Raw genomic sequence first — 22,283 nt, forward strand, 5'->3', positions numbered from 1 at the left:
TTACGGCTTGTCCTCACACATAAGTCATAAGTGAACAGCACAAAGTTTAGATTATGCATTATGCAAGATTCATATTTAGGAAAATGGGTGAACAGATGTTAGTGCAGGTATGGTCAGCCAACTGTGAAGTAATCACTTCCACCTTCCGCCAATATAACATAATGTCTTTCCACCATAACGAAAGACATTATGTTATTCACCTCCCACATGCAGCTGGCCATTCCCATGGCTTATCGTAGAGCTAAAACACCCGTCAAGGTCAGTCCTCCTAAATACTCCACTGTGACTAACCTTTGACTAACACACGAAAAACATGACTACATATGAAAAAGAGTAGAAAAGATGATGTTTCCAGGGTTAATCTGAGTATCTGAATGGGTTAATGAATAGAATAGAATAGAATAATCCTTTAATTGTCCCACAGGGGGAAATTTGGTTGTATCAGCAGCAAAAACACACATATACAAACAGAACAGAACACATTTTTTTTACATATTTACATCATGGACAATAGTTACCAAAGCAGAGTACCGTACAGTTATTAAAAATAGAGTACAGATAAGTGGCAAACCCAGGTTGTAGTGTGCAAACAGAGCAGGATACTGAAAGATGTTTAAATAGTTAAGAATATTTAGAATAATTAGAAAAGTGCAGGTTGTGTATTGTACCTGTGCATTAAAAAGTAGACATGTAACTTCCAATAAGTTAGTGCATAGATAACCTGAGAAAAGTAATATGCAAGTTATAACAGTAGAAGTTGTTACAGCACTGATGTAAACATCTATGTTTGTTGGGAGCAGTTCTGATTGTACAGTCTGACAGCTGCAGGGAGGAAGGACCTGCGGAAACGCTCCTTCATGCACCGAGGATGCAGCAGTCTGTCACTGAAGGAGCTCTGCAGCTCAGCAACATTTAAATGCATAGGGTGGGAGACTCTGTCCATCAGAGAAGTTATTTTGGCCAGAGTCCTTCTGTTTCCCACCACCTGCACTGGATCCAGGGTGGATCCCAGAACAGAGCTGGCCTTCTTAATGAGTTTATCCAACCTCTTCCTCTCAGCTGTCGATAAACTGCTGCTCCAACATACAACACTGTAAAAAATGACGGATACCACCACAGAGTCATAGAAGGTCTTTAAAAGCACTCCCTGGACTCCAAATGACCTCAGCCGCCTCAGCAGGTAGAGTCTACTCTGACCCTTCCTGTAAAGAGCATCAGTGTTGTGGCTCCAGCCCAGTTTATTATGAACGTCAAGTTTACGCCAAGTTTACGGCTGTCCAGGGTCCATTTTGGCTTAATGGATGGTTCGCAAAGTTTGCAGTGAAAACCGCAGTGAAGTCAATAAATATTCCAATCAGTTCAGCTTTCCTTTAGTGATATGTGTGGAAACTTTAAGTATTTCCAGGTGAGGACATTAAGTTTAGTTGCAAAATTGGAAATGTGCTTTCAGTATAGTGACAGCAGACTCAGTTAACGTGGATAACTACGGAGCCCCGCAGGGGACATGGGAGAAAAAAAAATTAAGACGGACTTTTGCGAGATCTCGCAAAACAAACTCAGGATCTCGCAAAACAAACTCGGGATCTCGCAAAACAAACTCGGGATCTCGCAAAACAAACTCGGGATCTCGCAAAAGTTTTAAAGTTTAAAAGTTGTAAACTGGTATCACATGGAAGTACAGGCAGACACAGTCTAAGTTATTTTCAGTTGTTAGCTCTTCAATAATTATATAAATTTCTTTAACACGAAGAAATGTTTATTTTCATTGTTTAACAGCTTTAGTTATTTTTTTTTATTTAGAGTGGTTTATTTTTCCTAAACTTTACAGTGCATTGCTTTCACTTTATTAGGCTAAAAGTTTAACATTTAATTTCACTCCACCATTCTTTGTTTTCTGTGTGTTGACCTTGCATGTTCCTGCCTGAAGAAAACAGCGGGGGAGGAAGTGATGTCGTGAGTCAGCGAGGAATTGAAATGGAATCCAGGGACGAGTCACGATGAGGCATTTTTTCCGGATACAGGCGGCTTATTGGATGATGAAAAACATCTTTGTGAATGAATGAGAGCCTTGGGAGTGGGAATGACAGAAGGCTGGGAAAGGTGTGTATCCACATCATCTCACTCACACACACACACACACACACACACACACACACACACACACACACACACACACACACACGTCAGGACTAGCGCTGCCTCCAGCCATCATATTGCTTTCCTTCATCAAACTCCCTCCATCTTTTGTCTCTGTTGCGATCACACGAAAACACACATTTTTATTTTTGCATTTTTATACTGTGATTTATCTTTTTACTTTATATCAGCTGAACATCACTGACACCCTCTGTTAGGTTAGGCAACTGTTCCTTCATCAGGGTCGGCGTGGAGCCAGTTTTCAGTGCGGGCAATTTCATCCACCAACACTTTTTTCATGGTCGAAGAAATTCGATATCTACTGTTAGCTCTGGCTTTACTGTGTTTTGTACAATCAACATGTTCCTTATCAGTCTCTACGGCACTCCTAACTCGGGGATAATTGGCCTTGGAAGAGCTGCTCTTTGCTGCTCTTCTTTCTGTGCTAAATGGCGCTAAAAAGTCAGAAAGCAGAAACCATCACATAGCAGCTGCTGATTCAAGCACTCAGGAGGCCCAAGTCAGTCTCCACAGAGAGGAGGGGACGCCCTGCAGCTGTGAGCAGCCACGCCTCAAACAGCAACTGTTGGTGCTATATAAATAAAACTGAACTGAACTGAACAACCAAATGGAAGAACGTCAGCAAGACCAAGGAGCTGGTGGTGGACTTCAGAAGGGGTCAGCACAGAGACTACAAGCCCATTATCATCAATGGAGCTCCAGTGGAGAGGGTGCAGTCCTTCAAGTATCTTGGTGTCCACATCTCCTCAGACCTGACATGGGCTGCCCACATTCAGGTCCAGACCAAAAAGGCTAGGCAGCGCCTGTATCACCTACGACAACTGAAGAAGTTCAGGGTCTCTCCAAAGATCCTCAGGATTTTCTATACAGGCGCTGTGGAGAGCATCCTCATACAGAACATGACATCGTGGTTTGGGAACAGCTGTGTGAAGGACCAAAAAGCTCTCCAGAGAGTGATCCGTACAGCAGAACGCTGCTGCAGGATTGCTCTCCCCCCGCTTCAGGACACCTACACCAGGAGATGCCGGACTAGAGCAGCGCAGATACTGAAGGACCCGTCCCATCCTGGCAACAAACTGTTCCAACTTCTGCATTCTGGTAGAAGGTTCCGCATCTTCCGGGCAAGGACAGAGAGACTCAAGGGGAGCTTCTATCCCCAAGCCATCCGTGCCCTAAACACACACACCCGCCCTCTCACATCATCTATAATTGACTGAGACAGGACTCTCTTCCAGACACTCTAAACCAAGGCACAATGTACATTTCAATTCCTTTAATTTTAAATATGTTTATATTGTCTATCCTGTAAAATAGTCAGATATCTATTCATATTAATGTACAGAATTCACCTGCTTGCTGCTACTACTGCACATTCACCCAGTGTATATACTATATGTATATATATATATATATATATATACACGATGGATGGGTGGCAAACCTGGAGGATCTTGTGCCTGGCGGGACTGTCTATCGAGGACGCTGAGGATATTTACCTATTCGGAACCATGATAACAGGGTTCTTGCTGATCGGAGCTGGCTTGGCCCTGACTTATCGGAGAAATAAGAGAGCGGAACCAGCTGTTCAAACCCCCCCTAAGCTGACCGCTGGAATTGAAGCGATGGGACGAGGCGCGGCCTCCCACACCAAACGCAGCATGGTTAACACCTTGGAGACGCTTACAGCTGCCGTGAAGACTCAAACTAACACCATTGAGCGTATGATGGGATACATCAGAGAGGGGCCTGCTCACAATAACACCCTTGAGCGAAAGTTGGATAACATCGCAGAACGGCTCACTGCAGTTGTGAGGTCTCAGAACCAAAAGAATGACAACACCACGGAACAGAAGCTTGATACCATCATGGGGAGGCTCGCAGCGCTCCAACGGGAAATCGAGGCCCCAGTGTCAGAGTGCTAAATTCGCTGCTCGCATAAAGGAGAAATCAACAATATTCTACATTTGGACACCACGGCGCCAGCTGCTCAGGCCCAAGGCTGGAGCCCACCAAAACAACTCCCTGATAACGACTGTGTGATGACTATTCTTCCCATCCCATGAAGGACACCTGGATCGGCTGGAGGACTGTTTACTTAGCCTGATACAGCGAAGGACACTGTCTCAGCTGAACTATGGACACGCACACACACACACTTACACTGATAAGCACGCACTCATCCCCCTCCCTTCCAAACGCCTTCGATGCTTGTTCCTGCGGGGGAAGGCAGCGGGTCTGCGTGCCGCGCTGAAATGGTAGCATGGTGCAGGACGACTGCTGTGTTCCTTCGAATCACCCCCCACCCCCCTATCCATCCCCTGTGGCTTGTCATGTGCTCTGATGTTGTGATGTGGACATTAATGTGCTCTCTGTGCAGAGGAGGTTTTTTTTGTTTCCTGTTCTCATGCTGTCCTCCCATAGGTTGCCCAGCGTGTGAAGAGGTCTCTTTTTTTTCCTCTTGTACTTTTCCCAATGTTGTGTACTTTTTTCAGTGTTATTCTCCCAACGCTGCCGATCTCCGACTGTATTCCCTTGTGTTGTCTTGTTGTTGTGTGTGTAAGTCGGGGGGGGGGTCCTATTCCTCTGTGGGGCAACCTGCATATGGCCAATAAAGCATTCATTCATTCATTCATTCATATATATATATATATATATATATATATATATATATATATATATATATATATATAATGTTCTTCCTCTACACCCCCCCCCCCCCCCCCAATTTTTGCACATGTCGAGGAGCGTGTCAGACTACATTTCACTGTGTGTTATACTTGTATAACTATGCATGTGACAAATAATGAAGAACCTTGAACCTGAATCGGCAGTTGACAGCGGATCTACTCTAGATTGTGTTTCTTGGGCTTCACTTGAGCAGTTTTGCATGTTTCACAGTTCCCTTCACATTCTGTCTTAAATAGGCTGTGTTTAAATGAACGCCCCTTGAAGTTTTATTCTCTCCCTATGACATCATCCAGATCCATGAGTAGAAAAAACATCTGAAATGAAGCAGTGTGAGGCTTGAGCTTTTGGCTTACACACACTGACCTCATTATTTGAAACTCTGCCCCCCCATATCTCTGCAGTTTAGAAAATGGGAAATAAGGGCAGTGATTTACTGAACTAGGTAAATGTAAAGGAAAATATCCCAAGTAAGTATATGCTTTAAAAAAGTCAAAGGTAGGTCCAATCTAATTACTGATATCTTCAAATCCAGCAGCCATTACTGGATAAAACCAAAACATATGGTGGTGTTTGCCACCCATACAGTCCATGTGTCACTGAACAATTCCTCCAACAAGTTTAGATAACAAGATTAAAGCCGTCCAGCCGTGTTTATGTGACCTAATGTTGAGTGAAGCTGAGGTGAACCGCAGTGTTTGTCTACAACTTGCAGCTGAGCTTCCCTGGAAGACAAGAGGAACATGAACACCTGAGGCAAATTCATCAGGATTCATCCTTCAGGGAACAGAAATGTCCAAAATCACACAGACATTGATTCAAGAGAAGAAATCACATTTGAGGAAAGAAACGTGAACTCTCAGTGACACTTTAGGAAAATACTTTCACTTTAAAATCAGGATCTATCCCCTGGGGAACATGAACATCTGTGCAAAAGCTGTTGAGTCATTTAGGATACGACAGATATTGTCATTAAAAGAGTCAAAAAATAGAATTAGAATAACAAACAGGCTTCCAAGTGAATCCAAAGAAAGGTCAGTGCAGCACACTCAGTGTACGAGGTTAATGTGTGAAAGGAGGAAGTGCCTCCTGTTTAAATTTTTATTATTGTCCTTCAGGCAAAGTTTAAAGACGCTGAAAGTTCTCTGTTTGATTTAGTGTTACTAAACATTTCTAACACGCAAGACTGCATTCCTGCTGCTGACATGATTCTGCCATGCCATGATGGCTGTTTGTATTTTGCACATCTGAGCATCGATGACAGAAACATCCTCTGACCTCTTGCTCGCTCACTCAGAGTTTCTGTCATGCGGTGGATATACGATGGATGTTCTTTGCTTCCTGCACTGCAAACTGTACTAAACAACTGTTTCCAACTTAAAGCACACTTAAAATACGTGAAAAAGAAAGTACACCCTCTTTCACTTTAAGCCCTCGGTTAATAGTGATTGAAAATGTGACGTCACTCAGGGGTAAAACCGCAAAGAATTCTGGGAACTCGTGGCAAGAGGTACTAGCGCACGCAGGCTTTCAATTGAAATCAGTTATACAGCGATAAAAAGAAACACAAAAAATGTCAAGAAGCTGTTGTATTATTAACTGCAATAGCCGGTCGCATGACAGCCACGGGAAGCCGACGGGTAAAGAGATCGGTTGTTATCGGATTACGTCGTTGAAGAGAAATTGTTCGAGCCATGTTTCCGAAGTAACAAAGAGGCGACGGGTGGCCTGGATTGCAGCCATTCAAAGACTAAATATAACATCTCAGAACACTCCAGCTCACAGGTTAGTCTGCTCCAAGCATTTACACGAAGGTCAGTCTGCTGTTGTAGTTAATGCGTCATTTTTCTTAACATAATTGGTGATATAGGTTACAAGCAAGTCTGGCGCTGAGCAGAAATTGTCGAGCTATGCTCCTTTATTTATTGTGCATAAATAGTGAATTGTCCTGACACAATATTGCGTTTCGCTTCTGTTATTATGGTACATTGACAAAAACATATACTTTTATTCACAGGATAAAACAGTTGTTTTGTATCACTAATTGCCCAGTACGATTACAGCATACAGTATTATTGTCACTGCTACATTTCTATGATGGGTACCAGAAATTATTTCTACTACTAATTAATTACCATTGAGCTCAAAGGTCCTATTAATAAACGGTTAACGAATGTGTATTTATGAAGACGATTTGTGAGACTGGTAAACTTATGATACGTACGATGGTCTTTACTTTCTACACGGTGCATTTCAAGGTCCTGCACCCATCCGTCGGTAAACTGTACCTGGGCTTGTTGCAGTGACCTGAAGTTACTAAACTTCACGAGTGTATGCACTCACTCCAAGAACCGTATAATTATAAATATGAGCGTGGTGAAGTTGGGCAGCACGCTAACGTATTTTGTTCCTCTGTGTGCTCGTAAGGGTCTGACCCTTTCACTGGTTAGATTTTTTTCCTCGTATCTTTTCTTTGACTTTTCATTAAGTCTGTCTTTGTACGGACCGGCATTGTTCTCCTTCGTTTTGTACACACCTTTTTGGGGGGCAAAGAAAAAGCAAGAATTTATTGGAACCGAAGAATGAACGTTTTGCGGTGCTGCAAATGCTTGCATTTGATGCAGGTACTTGGATTGTTTTGCCACGAGTTACCGGCATGCAATGCGCGAAAGTCACGTCACGTGGTCTGTCAATCTCTATAAAAACAGTCATCTGGTCCTTAAGTCTATCATTCTACACCTCAAAGATCAGACAGTGCAACGCTCAGAGATACTGCAACAAACTCCAAGAGCTCCACCTCAGACTCTAAAGGCCTCAGTTAGCATGCTAAATGTTAAAGTTCATGATAACACAAGTTAGAAACAAACTGAGCAAGTATGTTTTGTTTGGAAGGGTTGCAGAAGAAAGCCTCTTCTCTCTAAAACAAACATGAAAGCACGGCTTTGGTGTGGAAAAACACATCAGGACAAACTGCAACACTTCTAAGTGGAAATCTTTGTCCATGATGCAAATCACCCGAGGAAGCAAAACACCTCATACCAGTTCTCAGCACGGTAGTGTGGGGATGATTTGGGCACCTTACAGTCATTGAGTGGACCGTAAACTCGTATAGCAAAGTATTCTAGAGTCAGTGTGAGACCCACAGCAGTCAGCAGTTATTATTGCTAAAAGCATCTCAACAAGGTGCAGGATGTAATTTGTTTCTCACACACTGATTCTGCATTGTAGTTTAGTTTTGTTGAATAAATGATGACTCAATGTAAAATGTTGGGTTGTTGCTAATCTGAGGTTGCTTTTAAATAACTTCATATTTACACTTTTAATATAATTTTCTCCTCCTGTGCGTTTCCTTTTAGCTCTATAACGTGTTTTTGTTGTTGTTGTTTTTGTACACATTTTGCATCAAATACACTAAATATGTAATAATAAATATGTTTCATTTTCAGAATGCTTCAACCTGCCCCTGTGCTATGTGATACAGAAATTAGCTGGAAGTCAGTGTGGGGAAAATAAAGATGCGATAAAATGAAGATACAATAAAATTTGTCTGTCTGCCTGATCAAGCAAGTCAGAGTTTCTCAATGTTAATCAGTAGAAGCTGTGGCAGAAAGCATGGGAGCCTCACAGGAAATATACTCTAGTCAGAAACTCCTGAGTACTCACAGACAGTGCACGCTACACGACACCTTTTCAGCATTCCCATTCGCCACCCTGCTGTTTCCATGTGTATGTATGGGGCCGTATTCCTCTGAGCCGATATACTCCACTGGTTCTGTTTGTGCGTGTGTGTCCAGGCGTAACGTGTCTATTTAAGGACACTTCCATTGACTTTCACACACATTTGCAGTGTGATCAGCTGTCCACTGTCACCATGGCAACCTGACACTGGTCAAACGTTTTAGTCTGGTTTTTAAGGACATTCATGCAGACTCAATTTGTCTCATCCCAATGGAATTATTAGACTATTAAATGATGGTTGTAATTACATTGTGTTATTAGAATAACCTTTGTGTTAACAGTTTGAATGTCTTCTGTGTTCTGTTCAGTCAGAACAAGTTCAGAACAAAACTTGTTCTGACTGGAATAAACAGAGCTTGTCTATTTGTTGATTAGTGGTGCCACAGATTTCATCACACTGATGACCTAACTCTGGCTGAATGTGCTGTGTAACACCGCAGATCAAGCAAATCAGTTTCCTCTAAGAACAAAAGTTTGAAACTTTTGCACAAAATCTGAGAATTGTCAGGTTAAAAATGCAGATAAGGTGTTTTAGTTTGTAAAAATGTCTCTCAAAGGTCAAACACTCAAATACTGCATACTGTCAATAAGAATAAAAGCTAACTGAATTACCTGTGTACTCTTGCGAAGAAGCAAATAAAATAAAAAGTCAACTGTAATTTTTTTTATCTGCAGAACTGCACAGATTAAAGGTCTCAGTGCCCTGCTGAGCTTTTCATCTGTACACTTCTACATGGGAGCAGCAAGGCAAGGCAAGTTTATTTCACAATTCAACAACAAGGTGATTCAAAGTGCTTTACAGAGACATTAAAAACAAAAACAAATAAAAAGCATGATTTAAAATTGATTAAAAAAAACAAAAAAAACCCAGCGTCAACTCTTCTCAGTTTTTAGGTGGTAGAATCTGGTATTAGGTACTGTTTTAGCACTACTGGGGTTCCAAGTGAGCTGAGTTGGGCCAAAGATGTGATGTCAACACACCACTGATGAGCCAAAGAGTGACATCACTGGATGATCATGAAAGTGACTCCTTCACGTCATGGCACAATTTTCATTTTGAACCATTCCTTGATCGTGACTAGATGTCAAAAAAGACTACCAGGTCAATGTAAAAGTGTTTGCTGGGTTTAATAAGAAACGTTTAAAGAAATATAAAATATTATATTAAAGTTTCCTTAAACCACTTCTGTCTGTGCTCAAAGAGCTGTGCGACCAAAAATCCTGCATAATGCTGTTTTCCTGTTTAGGTTGTTGCTAGACTGAATCACCTGAGGGATGCTGTGCTGTGATTAGCTTAGATGTTGTTTGCTGCACTTCACTCTCTCCTGATTCGAGTTTGGTGTGATCAATCCACCTGTGCATACAGTTGTAATTATGAGTGTTGCTTTGTGATGTGGTTAAAAGGAGGTTGTTCATGCTTGTTTTGTGGTCAGAAGAAGTGAAGCATCATATAGGGTTTTTTTTCCTCTAAACATCCACCAGGTCATTGAGACGCCGACTAAGGGTGGAGTTGGGTTTTGGCCTCATCCTAAATGAGCAAATCTTCAAAAACTTGAAAATGCCATCTTTTAGATCATGTGTGTTACATGGCGTGACAGACACAAGCCACACCTCCAATCCATTTCTGTTATAAAACGGATGAGTGAGGCATTCAAAGTCAACTAACTGTCAAATCCTTATGTTCTCTATACTATGAGCTTCATTCAGATGTACAATAGCCATTCATATACATATAATAAGAGACACTTTTTTCCATTACAGCTATTCCCAGTTACTAACTGACCTGCCTAAGTATACAAAGAACCTGAGATTAGTGTTTCTTGATTCGGTTGATTCGGCACACTGTCCATTTCTATCTGAGAATTATGCAGGTCATCACACACTCTGTTGTCCACACACAAAGGAATCCACGGGCTCTGGACTCTGAATGGCTTTTGTTGATCTCTTTTGTCCTCCTTTAGTCCTGCTTCCTGTTAAAAGGGAGTGGCACTCTTCTGTGTGTGTGTGCGTGTGCATGTGTGTGTATTGTCTTACCTCATTTCCATGCATGTTACCCACATATTTGAACTCTGGGATGCCAACTGTGTGCTGGTGAGGACTGACACCCAAAGCCAACACCCACAGCTGCTGACCTGAGAGACACGCAGAGCAAACAGAGCCTTCAGGAGCTAAGAGTTACAGTTTGTGCTGCTCACATCTGCTTAATTGAACATGATGTGCACTGGGAGATAAAAATATGTAATTAGGTAACGGTTCATTGTCACCTGGGTTAGTTAAGAATGCTAAGAAACGCACACCAGCATGCACAAAAATATTTGCTACAGCAAAGCTTTTCACAGTGACAACGTGCAATAAAAGCAAGTACACACAAAATATGACAGAAACCAACAATAAAAACAACAAAACAAATAAAACTCTGAATGTCCACCCGGTCTCCAGAGACCTGCTTCTCTAAATTTGCTGTGAGCGTTCACAGCTGACAGACTGACTGAGGAGAAAAATGAATTACAATATTCAATATGGTCAACATTCAGTACTAAGAAAGTAAGCAGCAATTCAAAACATGTGAACGTAAAAGTGCTCTCTCTCTTCACATCCAGTGACTCTGTTCTGTCCACATAAGTATCCCATGATGCCTTTCTGCCTGCATCCTGTGAATTACTGCTATCTGTTGTCTTTGGAGGTCAGTTTGATGATAAGCCACCAGAATCCATCCTTGCAGGGCCCTCCCTGTGTCCTTAACAAATTCTGGAGCCTTCAGATTAGTATGCACTACTGTGTAAAAGTCCACTCCTTATTTCTTTATATTATTAATTGTCTAGTTATGTATTAAAAATTACAAGGTCCACAGTCCAATTAAGTAAACAGTAGAAAATTAATTATCACTCCACCAGATCTGTTTCACTGACTTTCAGTCAAGTTTTTTATATTTTAACAATTTTTATATCAGGCTATAAGCTTGATTATTTCTGCTGTAAAGTTGTTCATTTTAAGAGTCTATGGGAACTAGAGAAACTGCAGCTGCACATTTATTCCCCTGTTCACTTCCATTTTATTTCTGGAAACATCTGGAATACCATTTTACTTTAAGATCAGTTTCAGATACGTTGAAGGGAGAGGAACACTAAATGTTCAGCTTGTCCATCACCACGTGTCCATGCCAAACAGCACTCTGCTTTATCACACATTTGACCTTATATGGAGACAAAATTTACAAAATGAGGGTTGTGATTTGTTAAAAACCGTGAAACTGAGGCTCATAATGAGATATGAGGAAGTGGGAATCGGGCTCATTTTCTCATGTTTCAAAATATATATATGTTTTTTTCTTGTTTTGAAACCAGAGGAGTCGCCCCTGCTGGTTAGAAAGAATCATATCAATGCATCTTTCACGTGTTTTACGTGAAACTTTTTTAATGTTTGCAGTAAACTAAAGGTCAATAAATAATCTTTATCTGCTGTATTAGAAGAAACTAAAATAAGTTAATATTTTTAATCAAAGGCTTTAATTCCTCTTTGCTCTTTCAGTGTCTTTGAACTCTGTGCTTTGGTTTGGCAGCCTGGAGTTTTGAGGTTTAAATTTTAACTCTCAGTTAGTCAGTTTCCTCACAGGCACACACACCCACCCACACACACTTCTGTAACTGTACTGCCAGTACTACTGGTTATTCAATGAATGAAACTACAAGTCTCAACAAGCCAGGAACACACACTCACGTAAATCACGGCAAAGTGTGACTCAGTCATCAGAGCAGCAGCTTGAGGGAAAAACTGATTCGTTGCACAAAGACAAGATGAGACTGAAAAATGCATAAACACACTCGGGCTGGACGGAGGCCAGCTGGTGTCCCAGATTAGCTCAGATTAGCTCTGTGTGTGTGTCAGATTAAGCAGTCTGGGATTAAATTAGAAACTATTTACTGTCCAGTCATGCGATCCACCAACAGATAGATCCAGGTCAGTCAGTCATTGGTGGTGGGTATAGAGGCGGATGCCCGATGCTTCATCAATTATCCATCATTCCTATTGTGGCGTCTACATGTAAGGGAATCAGTCTAAGAACAGGTTGTGTTTCAAAGCTTTATGATCACCTAAATCTACATCTGCTGTACTGTATTTCCTGCAGTCGCCTCAAACGGAATTCATTGTTACTCACTTTTTGTCAGACATTTAATGTTAAATGGATGAAATTGTCATTTTCTTTTTCCAAACCAATAAGAATTGCACAAATCGTGGTCTGGGATAATTGTCCTGCTGAAAAAATGAAGGTGCTGGCAATCAGATGCTCTCCAGATGGTATTGAAAGCTGGATCAAAATCTGGTGGTACTGCATTTGTAATTTCATTAAATTTGAGAAGATCAACATCACTGGTTGAAATGAAGCCCCAAACTGAGTCACACAGAGTGTCCATTGTTTTGTACAGATGGCTGTAGACTCACACTGTTGGATCTCTACTCCTGACCTCCTCTGTACATACTCACATGTGCAGATCACCTGAATAAAATTAGTAGGTCATTAGCAAGACTCTATAGAACTTGACTGCATGCTGAGGTGGCAACCCGTAACCCTACCTACTCAAATAAATGTAAGTAAATGTAACTGTTTGGAAATTTGTACTTCTAAAAGTACTGTTGTTGCAACATGTTAATTCACTCATGAGCTGCTGTAACACAAATCAAATGGCTAAACTGCCACCTCAGCATGCAGTCAAGATCTATAGACTTGCTAATGACCTATTAATTTTATTCAGGGGTGTTGTAGCAGGGACACATGTTAAAATTTAAGGACACCGGCCCTGGAGGACTGGAGTTTGACCCGTGTGCTTTAGAGCAAGTCTGGCTTTTTAGCAGCAAGTCCAAGACTTGCACAGCACAATATATGATACGCACACAAGAGAAAATTGTTAAGAGGGTGTTGTGTTGCAGGATTGTGAAAGGTTGTCTTCTAATATTTGGAAAGTAGGAAGTCCCATTATGACCTAATGTCTCATCTCAGAATGTAAAAAAACCAGAATTTGTTTCAGAAGTGAAAGTTTAGTAGATGAAGATTTAAAGTATTCAAGTTTCAAATGTTCAAATGCAGATGACTGTGATTAGACAGTGGCCAGCTTCACACAGACTGATTTTGCTCATACTTTTAGAAATATAAAGCCAGCCAGCGATATTCATTTATGAGGCATGTTTCACAGACAGGAGGATAAGAAGCAATTAATAATAAACAGGAGAAATATATACAAAACAAAAGAAAAGGCTACGGAGCCCCGCAAGGGACATTGGAGGAAAAAAAATTAAGATGAACTTTTGCGAGATCCTGCAAAAATTTTGCGAGATCCAGAGTTAATTTGGTGAAATCCTGCAAAAGATTTTGCGAGATCTCGCAAAAGTAACTCAGGAGCTATGTCCCAATCCCTAGGCTGCATCCTTCGGAGGCCGCATTTGAAGGCCGATTACGTCACAGCCAGGCGATGAAGGCTGTCCCAATTCAAAGTCTCCTCCAAATGCGGTTCATTTCCCCGAATTTGAAGGATGGGTCGAATATTTCTTTCGTGGCCCAACCTATCCCAGAATTCATAGCGCGGCCCATCCAATTCCAGTTACCAACAATTGGGGGCAGCTCCGTAGTTTTAATATTACTCTTTCTGGGTCACAAAATAAACTTTCAAGATATTTGAAAATGTGTGTGAATGTGTTTGTGAATGGGTGGATGACTGGATATGTAAAGCGCTTTGGGGTCCTTAGGGACTAGTAAAGCGCTATATAAATACAGGCCATTTACCATGTAGGTGTGTAACTTCAAATATCTGCTTGATTTATCAAGACATCACATATTTGCAAAAGTGCTCCAATGTTTTTTGAGATGTCTGTTACCCACTAGCTCGATAGCTAGTTGGGGGGTTCAAGGCTTACTAAAGCCGGCGAGAACAGTGGACTTCCAGCACACCATTTTCAAAACCCCTGCAACCTTTCGCTACTCAGATTATGATATATAAGTCACTTAGGCAACTTAAAAATGTTATTGTTTGGCTTTTTTCAGTTTTTTATTTGTTCCTCAGTAAAACAGTTTGGCTGAGATTAAAGTTATAGTTTTCACACAGCTAAATAAACGTCAAACAGAAAACTGATTAAACAGAAGTGTGAGATGGTAGCGAATTTACTCCAGTGTCCCGTTATATTTTAGATAGCAAGGAGCAGATAACTGACACAGGTGGTGGCGCAAATCTGAAGGCTAGACCATCCCATTTCACAGCCTCGCACTTCCAGCCTTGTCAGTCTTCGGAGGACCAGGCCTTCGCGGTCTACGTGGGCCGTGTCCTTCGAAGGATGCGGCCGGGATCTTGCTCCTGAGTAAAAGTTTTGCGGGATCTTGCAAAACTTCATCTTCATTTTTTTTCTCCAATTGTCCCTTGTGGGGCTCCGTAAAAGGCACACAGGAGAGGACAGGTGCGAAGTGTTTGGAAGTAGTGCAAAAGGACTCCATGTGTGGTTGTGCAAGTCATTAATGCAAGACATTAATGTATGCAGTTTTGTATATCAAATGCAATGAAATATAGAGAAAGTTAGAAACATTTCTTGATCTTGACAAACTGAATCATGAAGAGAACAAAAAAGATTATTGCAGCAGAAATAAAATATCCCGGTCTGTCAGTCGAGCTGAGAAAGCTGAAACGGTTCACTTTTTAACCAGATTCGGTTCATTTTCATTTCTGCAGCACCGGCTTATAGCAGCAGCTGCCTCAGCCTCAAACCTCAACACTGTTTACACATTTGGCAAAATTACCTTTTTAGATTCTTTCACTGAGCTGCTGCTGGGTGGATATCCCTTAAATAAGAGCTCCTGATCTCAAAAAAGCCCCAAGACATTGGCGCAGGAACAATAACCTCCTTTATTCTTTTTTCACCATATCTGATAATGGCTATCAAAACAAAAAGACTTTAATAAAAAAAAGCTAAACACATGGCTGTGTGGGAAGTCTTCACGAGGAACACATCCGCCCAGGAAATCTTGTTATTGTGATCATCACAAATTGTCATTTCACACCTTTTGTCATTTCAACTCCCAACTAAGTCTCAGAATTACAGGTGGGACAGGAAGCAGCAGGAGCAGGGTTACCTTTTGAAGACTGGCCGATGCTGTACAGGTGTGTGATGTCAGGATTCGAGGTGCTGACCTGCTTGAGGTACTGCTCAATCTCATGGTTGTTGTGATACCGAAACTCCAATGTCCAGGCGGGTGTGAAGAGGAAGAAGGGAGGGAGGAGGAAGAGGAGTGATAACATCACTGCAATAAGACCTGTGGAGGGAAACAAAAATATTTTTAAAGTAAATGAAATAATTTAAACATCTTCACTGACATTCTACTCATTTTTATAAGTTTTTATAACTCTACATAAACAGATAATCAATGATGTTCATGCACAGAGTCCTTCTTGAAACAAGTCTCACCACCTTTAAATGTCTCTGGGCAATTATTTGGGCAGTTAAGTTTAAGCTTTCTGTAAATTAACTGTAATTTCAGTGGTTACCTCCACATAAAAATGCATGTATATAATCATAATACGGTTTGACTTTGCCAAAAAATTAGCTTTTGAAATTTTTTCCTCCTGGATGTTGTACTTCCAGAAGAAAAAACAGCTTTGCTGCTGCATAATCCTCCTGTTCCTCGAGAGCCATACCTCCCACTTATAAAGGCTTTGCTTGAAAATAAAGGACTCCGACTTGAAAATAAAGGACTCCGACATCCTGAATTTTAAGGGATTTTGTTAGCATCACATCACTGTTCAGTATTAATTCTCAATCTCAAGAGAAAGAAGCAGGTAAGTCTTCATCTAGTTAAACCAGTCATATAAAACACTGGTAATGTTTTATCTCAGTAGAGCATTAATCCAGTGAGGAGACAGTTTGTAGGATTACATTAGATGACTCTGTATATTTCTTGTTGACTAAGTTGTGCCATTTAAAGATTTTTGGTTGAATTAAGTTTGAGTTTAAATGCAACAAAACACTGAAACCTACCAAATAAAACACTTAATAAGACAATATCAGGGAGCAACAATAATAATTGTTATTATTATTATTATTATTATTATTATTATTATTATTAATAATAATAACAACAATAATAATAATACATATTATCGGATGATTAGCGAGACACAGTGAAGTTAAACTGCAATTTATACATTTTATAAATGTCCTTATTAATCTAATAAACATAGGAGAAACAAATATTAAAAAAATATTTTTGTGAAAATAATAGCAACAAAACAAGTAAGAAATAAACAATTTAAAATATTAATATATTTAAAAATACATTCTAGTCAAATTCTGAAGGTACTGTTAGTTGTAAACATCACCACCGTGAAAGTGCTGTTTAAAGGAGAAGTAACACAGAGCGGGAACGCGTTTGAGGTCAAGTCTGGGACTGTCAGGTGAGCAGAGACGGTCTTACCTGTCCCCGCGGCTCCGAACAACACCGGCAGAAAGACGAACAGATAGCCGCTGTCTGTCGCTCCTCTCAATGAGTGTTACTCATTCACCATCGGGTCTTCGTCTCACTCCGCGGGAGGGGCGGAGCTTGGAGAAGTGTGCGTGTATGTGTGTTGGGCGCAGGCGCAGGTTGTCGGCAGGTTTGTGAATGAAACAGAGCGATGATTCATGCAATCTGCTCAAAGAGGCTCACATGAGTAGATCTGAAAGTGTGGTTGACAGCGACGGAAGCAAAACATATCCAAATGCATTCAAATGAAGAGGAAATGACAGAGGAAGTAGGCGTCCAGCAAAGAGAGAGCAGGCAAAGAAAAAGGCTTCTAGTGAGCTGTGTGTTAGGATGGACACTGAAGAAGGAGAAAAGGAATTGTATCTATTGGCTCAGCAGAGTGAGCTGGAAAGGATGTGCAGCAGGTTAGAGTGATTAAGGATGGAGAAGAAAATGTAAGGAGTGAAGAGACTGTGCTGAGAAGATGGAAGAAGACTAATAAGAAAGAGAAGAGGACAGATTGAGGAGTGAGGCAGATGACCCCTAAAGAAAGCAGCAGAAAGAAGAAGAATTTATTATTTTAAGAAAATGTGATGGTGATTTAAGGTAGAAAAAGTTGTATTTTGATCTGGTTGAAATTTTAGGTGGGAGATGATGCTGTAAAGGCCCATTAATGTTTTCTCTGAGTCTTTGTTCTTTTTGCTGAGGAGGCTGAATGAGTCTTGGAAGAGTTAAAAGGGTCCTTAAAATAGCTGTAGGAGTCTTAAACAAATTGAGTTGTTGAAGGGGTTGTAAAGATGTTGAGGAGATTGTAGGGACTTCAAAGAGGTTGTATAGGGGCATGCTCTTCTTATAAGGGGTCTTGAGAAAGGTGTTGGTATTGCTGCTGAGATTGTAGTTCTAAATGTTCATAAAATTTTTTTGCTGTGGAAATTTTGGGAGGCATTCAGCAACTCATGCACGCTTCTCAAGAGTTGGTGAAAGGTTTGGACTGCAGACAGGCCAGTTAGTTCTGGGTCTGGTGACCCAGTGTCCATGTGTTTTTGTGCATGATTGGTATTCCTTGGTTTTGCGTAATTTTTTTTTCTTTTCAAACCACGAAACGGTTTCATAATACTGTCCGATACCACAATAAATAATTTTCTGTTGTAACCCTCAAATGGTAAGGTAACGACAATCATTTTTCACTTTCTCACAAAACTAAAACATCTCTGCTTCCACGTCCAATTGTCTGTAATGGAGGTGGAGTAAATTAAACTGGATCCGCATTCTGTGCCCAACTAATGCTTGCTATGCAGGGGGAACAAATTTTGTTTGGGATGCCCACCTTGGCACAACTCCTGGTTTGGCCGCATGTAGCGAGGCTCCAGATGCTTTCAGTGTGAACTCCAGATCGCCAACAGGTCTCGTACACAACAGCCGCCTTTCACGTGCGGCTCCGACGTGCTAAGGTCACTATCTGAGTTACACCATGTCGCAAGTTTTGTGAGATACTGTATATTGGATTGATCCATCCCTAGTCTTGTGTTTTGTGAGTCTTGCAAAAAAAAGTTCAGCACTCCAACTCTCATTAAAGCCATGGAGCTATAATAGATGCAGTATGTGGTTCAGCATTGTCCTGCAGAAATATGCAAGGCATTCTCTGAAAAAGACCTCATCTGGATGGGAGCGTGCGTTCCTCTAAACCCTATTAACCATTCAGCACTGATGGTGACTTTCCTGATGTGGCAGCTGATAATTCCTTTAACACTAATGCACCCTGATCATGTTCATGAGTAGGTCCTTCTCTGCACGATGGAGCAGAGCATGTCTTTGTCCTGTCGTCATCCACTCGCACCAAACCAGCTGCCGCAGATGGCCACCCCTTCCTGAGCCTGGTTCCGCTGGTGGTTTCTTCCTGTTAAAAGGGAGGTTTCCCTTCCCACTGTCACCAATAGGGGGTCATATAATTGTTGGGTTTCTCTCTCTATGTATTATTGTAGTGTCTGCCTTACATTATAAAGTGCCTTGAGGTGACTGTGGTTGTGATTTGGCACTTTATAAATAAAATTGAACTGAATTTTATTAATGTGAATCTGAACTCTCTGATATTCATGTCTTTGATGTTCCAGTATCTCTAATGTGGTGTCACACAGTGATTTTTTATTCCTGTCAACAGTAAAAATGGAAATAACTGTGTGATGGTAGGAAGAGGCTTCATAATAAAATCAGACAGGAGCCTGAAGTTATGCTAGATTGCTTTGTGGTAATTTGGCGCCATCTGCTGGTTAAAGTTCTAAACTATAGTTCAACTGTTTCCATTATAGCTCAAAAAGAACCGAGAAATTATAGACTTAAAACATAGAATCAATTAAAACTTAGTAGAAAAAAAAATCTAATATTTTTCACTAGTCATCAGTGATGACTGGTGTCCACCCTCAATCTCTTTGTATGTATCTCAGGGCTCGTGGTCTACTTTAGGATCAAGAGATAAAGATCAAGGGAAAAGCTTTCACATAAATTTAACTCATATAAAATGAATTCACATAAAAGGAAAAACAAACAAACACACACATTAAGTAATTATTCCCCAAACATTACATATAAGGAAAAAACTGACTTTGTACAATTCAAACGAGCTTAAAAGTCGATATTTGGTATATTTTGATATGACTGCCTTTCACCTTTATTCTTAAGCAGTCTGAACTCTCTGAGGCAACTTTCTTTAACTTCTTTAAGTATCTTCAGGCATTGTTCTCCAGGCTTCTTGAAGGACATTTAAAACTCTTCTGTGGATGTTTCTGCCTTTAGGTCTCTCCTCTGTTAGGATGATCCCACACTTCTTCAACAATCCTGAGGTCTGAGAGAGGCCAATCCATAACTTACAGTGTTCCATTGTGTGTTGTTTCAATCCAGCCAAGGTTACGCTGAAAAATGAAGCTGTTGCCAATCAGGTGGTTTCCATTTGATATTGCATGGTGGATCAGAATCTGATGGTACTTTTCTTTGTTCATAATTCCAATTCCAAACAGCACTGCATCCTATCTGATTCACTGAAGTCCAGTTCTTGTGCAATTTTCATAGCTTAGCCTCTTCTCTCTGTTTACCTTCTTCAAGAATGGCTTCTTACCCTTCCAGGGAGACCATATCTGTTGAGGCTTCAGTGAACAGTAGCTGGATCAATGGAAAGTCCAGATGCATCTCTTGGGTTCAGGTCTTTGCTGGATTTCTTCCTGTTTTTAAAGGACATGACTTTCATATACTGATCATCTGCTGTAGATTTGAGGGGGATTGTTTTAGGGCTGAGACTTTATCCGTCAATTTTTTAAGGACATGCTGCAAACCATGCTTAGTTGTTGGTGCAAAAATAAAAATTTATGGCTGAAAAATCGTTGCTATTTTTCATAGATCCATCTAAAGAACATATGTTTTTGTGAGAGGTTGCTAGTAATGAAGTGGATAATGGAAAAACCTAGGAGTTTTTTTTTTTATACTTGAATGATTCATAAACATTCTTCTAAGAATGGACAGATACAAGAACTGGACTGAAAACGAGTGCAAAAGCAGCCAGAGTCCAATGGACAACTTTTCCTTCCCACTCCTTCAGGAAGAGTGAAGAACTATTGCTCAAGGACACTTTACAAAATTACAAGAAAGTCTGGCTACTTGGAGGCAAAACATAAAATAGTGAGGGGATGCTGTACGGTACATTAATTATTAGGAGCATCTAAGTAGTGTTCAGACACGAGCAGCCCATTCAGTTTGTTCCTTGAGCTTCCAGTCAGATGTGAAGAAAAAAATACATTTTGTTTTTCTTCAGCTAAAAGGAAAAAAAAAAAAAGATCGGATTGTGATCAGAGGTATGAACTGACAGTGGCTCGCTGTCTCTTTTAAAACACTCAAAGACATGCAACTATGAACTCAGAGCAAAGCAACATGTGAAATACACACATCTGTTTTACTATATATGTTTAACATACACGTTATAGCTCAAAGTGCTGTACTCAACTTGCCTTATTCTCCCAAGCACTTTTTTCTATCGGTCATTCACACACATGTACTCACACTCGATGGATGCATGTTGGTACTTTAGTTCTGTCATAAAGCTTACATTTCTGTGAGCAGCTTTTGTTGGGGAGAAGTTGTGATGCTCACTCTCTCGATTAAGTCTATTGCAGATCATTTCTGGCGTGTTCTAATTGGAAAAACTAAATCCATCATAGATTTTTGCTAATTTGCATCTTTTTGACTGACTGCATTGCACCGCAAGCCTAAATCTTATTATATAATGAGCACTATCATTATTACAGAGATGTAAATGTTTATTTTCTGTGGATATTAAGTTTAGTCATTAATATTTTTGTTGTGCATGGGTTATTAATGGCAAGTATTTGACACATAAATACACACACTTTGTTAGGGAGCAGCAGCACCCCACCCGGTGCTGCTGCAGGGGGGCAGTGGAGCATTAAGTGGGGCCCTTTCGTGCCGTGCAGGTGTCACAGCAGTGCACATGAAGGCCATTAGAACCATCCCCTGAGATGACGGAGAGTTTTGGCATTCCCATAGTGGCCGGGCCCCCTAAGCCGTGGACAAGCTCGAACATCTGTGACCGCAGCGACCGAGGCACCAACAGCTGCAGGAGACCCTTGCCCTGACCGGCTGCCCACCATCTCCGGTATAGGAGGCCGTCGTGGGTCTCCAGATTATTGTACTGGGAGTAGTAGGCCTTCACTTTGGGCCCCTGTCCTGATACCCATGTCTAGCCTGGGCGTCGTGCCGCCTCCAGCCAGGCCCCCACTTAAACCAACCTCGCATCAGCCTCCTGCTCCCGCTTCAGCTGCTGCATGGTCAACGAGAGCCATCCCTCTCCGCTTGTTGTGGCCCGATCAGTAGCCACGCCCAGTGCCTCCTGGGCCCACTCCCCCAGTCATTTCAAGAAGGGCAGTTGGTGTGGGCGCAGACAGATGGGTTGAGCAGAGCCGGTGTCGATGGTGTGCTGAACCAGCCGCATCTGCCTGAAGTCTCTGTCACTAGCAGCAATGATGTCCACATTCTTGTCCAGGAGGCACCTCAACCGCTGGCGCGGCCACAGGTCATCAACAGCTTGGGTTGTCTTGGTCGAAGGAGGTTTGTCGGGCCTAGAGACTGGGGCTGAGGTGAGTAGAGATGGTCCAGAGCCACCGGCGTCCGAAGTCTGTTGAGTGGCAGCTGCCTGAAGCCCGGCTTGTCTGTCTCTGGTTCCCTC

At 41.3% G+C, this 22,283-nt stretch overlaps 1 protein-coding gene across 1 annotated transcript in view; it reads right to left on the minus strand.

The window, feature by feature from the left end:
* Positions 1 to 17,117, minus strand: part of cpm (carboxypeptidase M) — a 29,287-nt gene extending 12,170 nt beyond the window's left edge. The window contains exons 1-3 of the mRNA XM_026147489.1: positions 17,030 to 17,117; positions 15,692 to 15,871; positions 10,615 to 10,712 (exon numbers count right to left, since the gene is read on the minus strand). Coding sequence (XP_026003274.1) covers positions 10,615 to 10,712; positions 15,692 to 15,857 — 264 coding nt within the window. The 5' untranslated portion in view covers positions 15,858 to 15,871; positions 17,030 to 17,117. The remainder of the gene's footprint in view (positions 1 to 10,614; positions 10,713 to 15,691; positions 15,872 to 17,029) is intronic.
* Positions 17,118 to 22,283: the final 5,166 nt, after the last annotated feature.

Source organism: Astatotilapia calliptera, chromosome 17 (genome assembly GCF_900246225.1).
Source record: "Astatotilapia calliptera chromosome 17, fAstCal1.2, whole genome shotgun sequence".
In the NCBI taxonomy this organism is placed as follows: Eukaryota; Metazoa; Chordata; class Actinopteri; order Cichliformes; family Cichlidae; genus Astatotilapia; species Astatotilapia calliptera.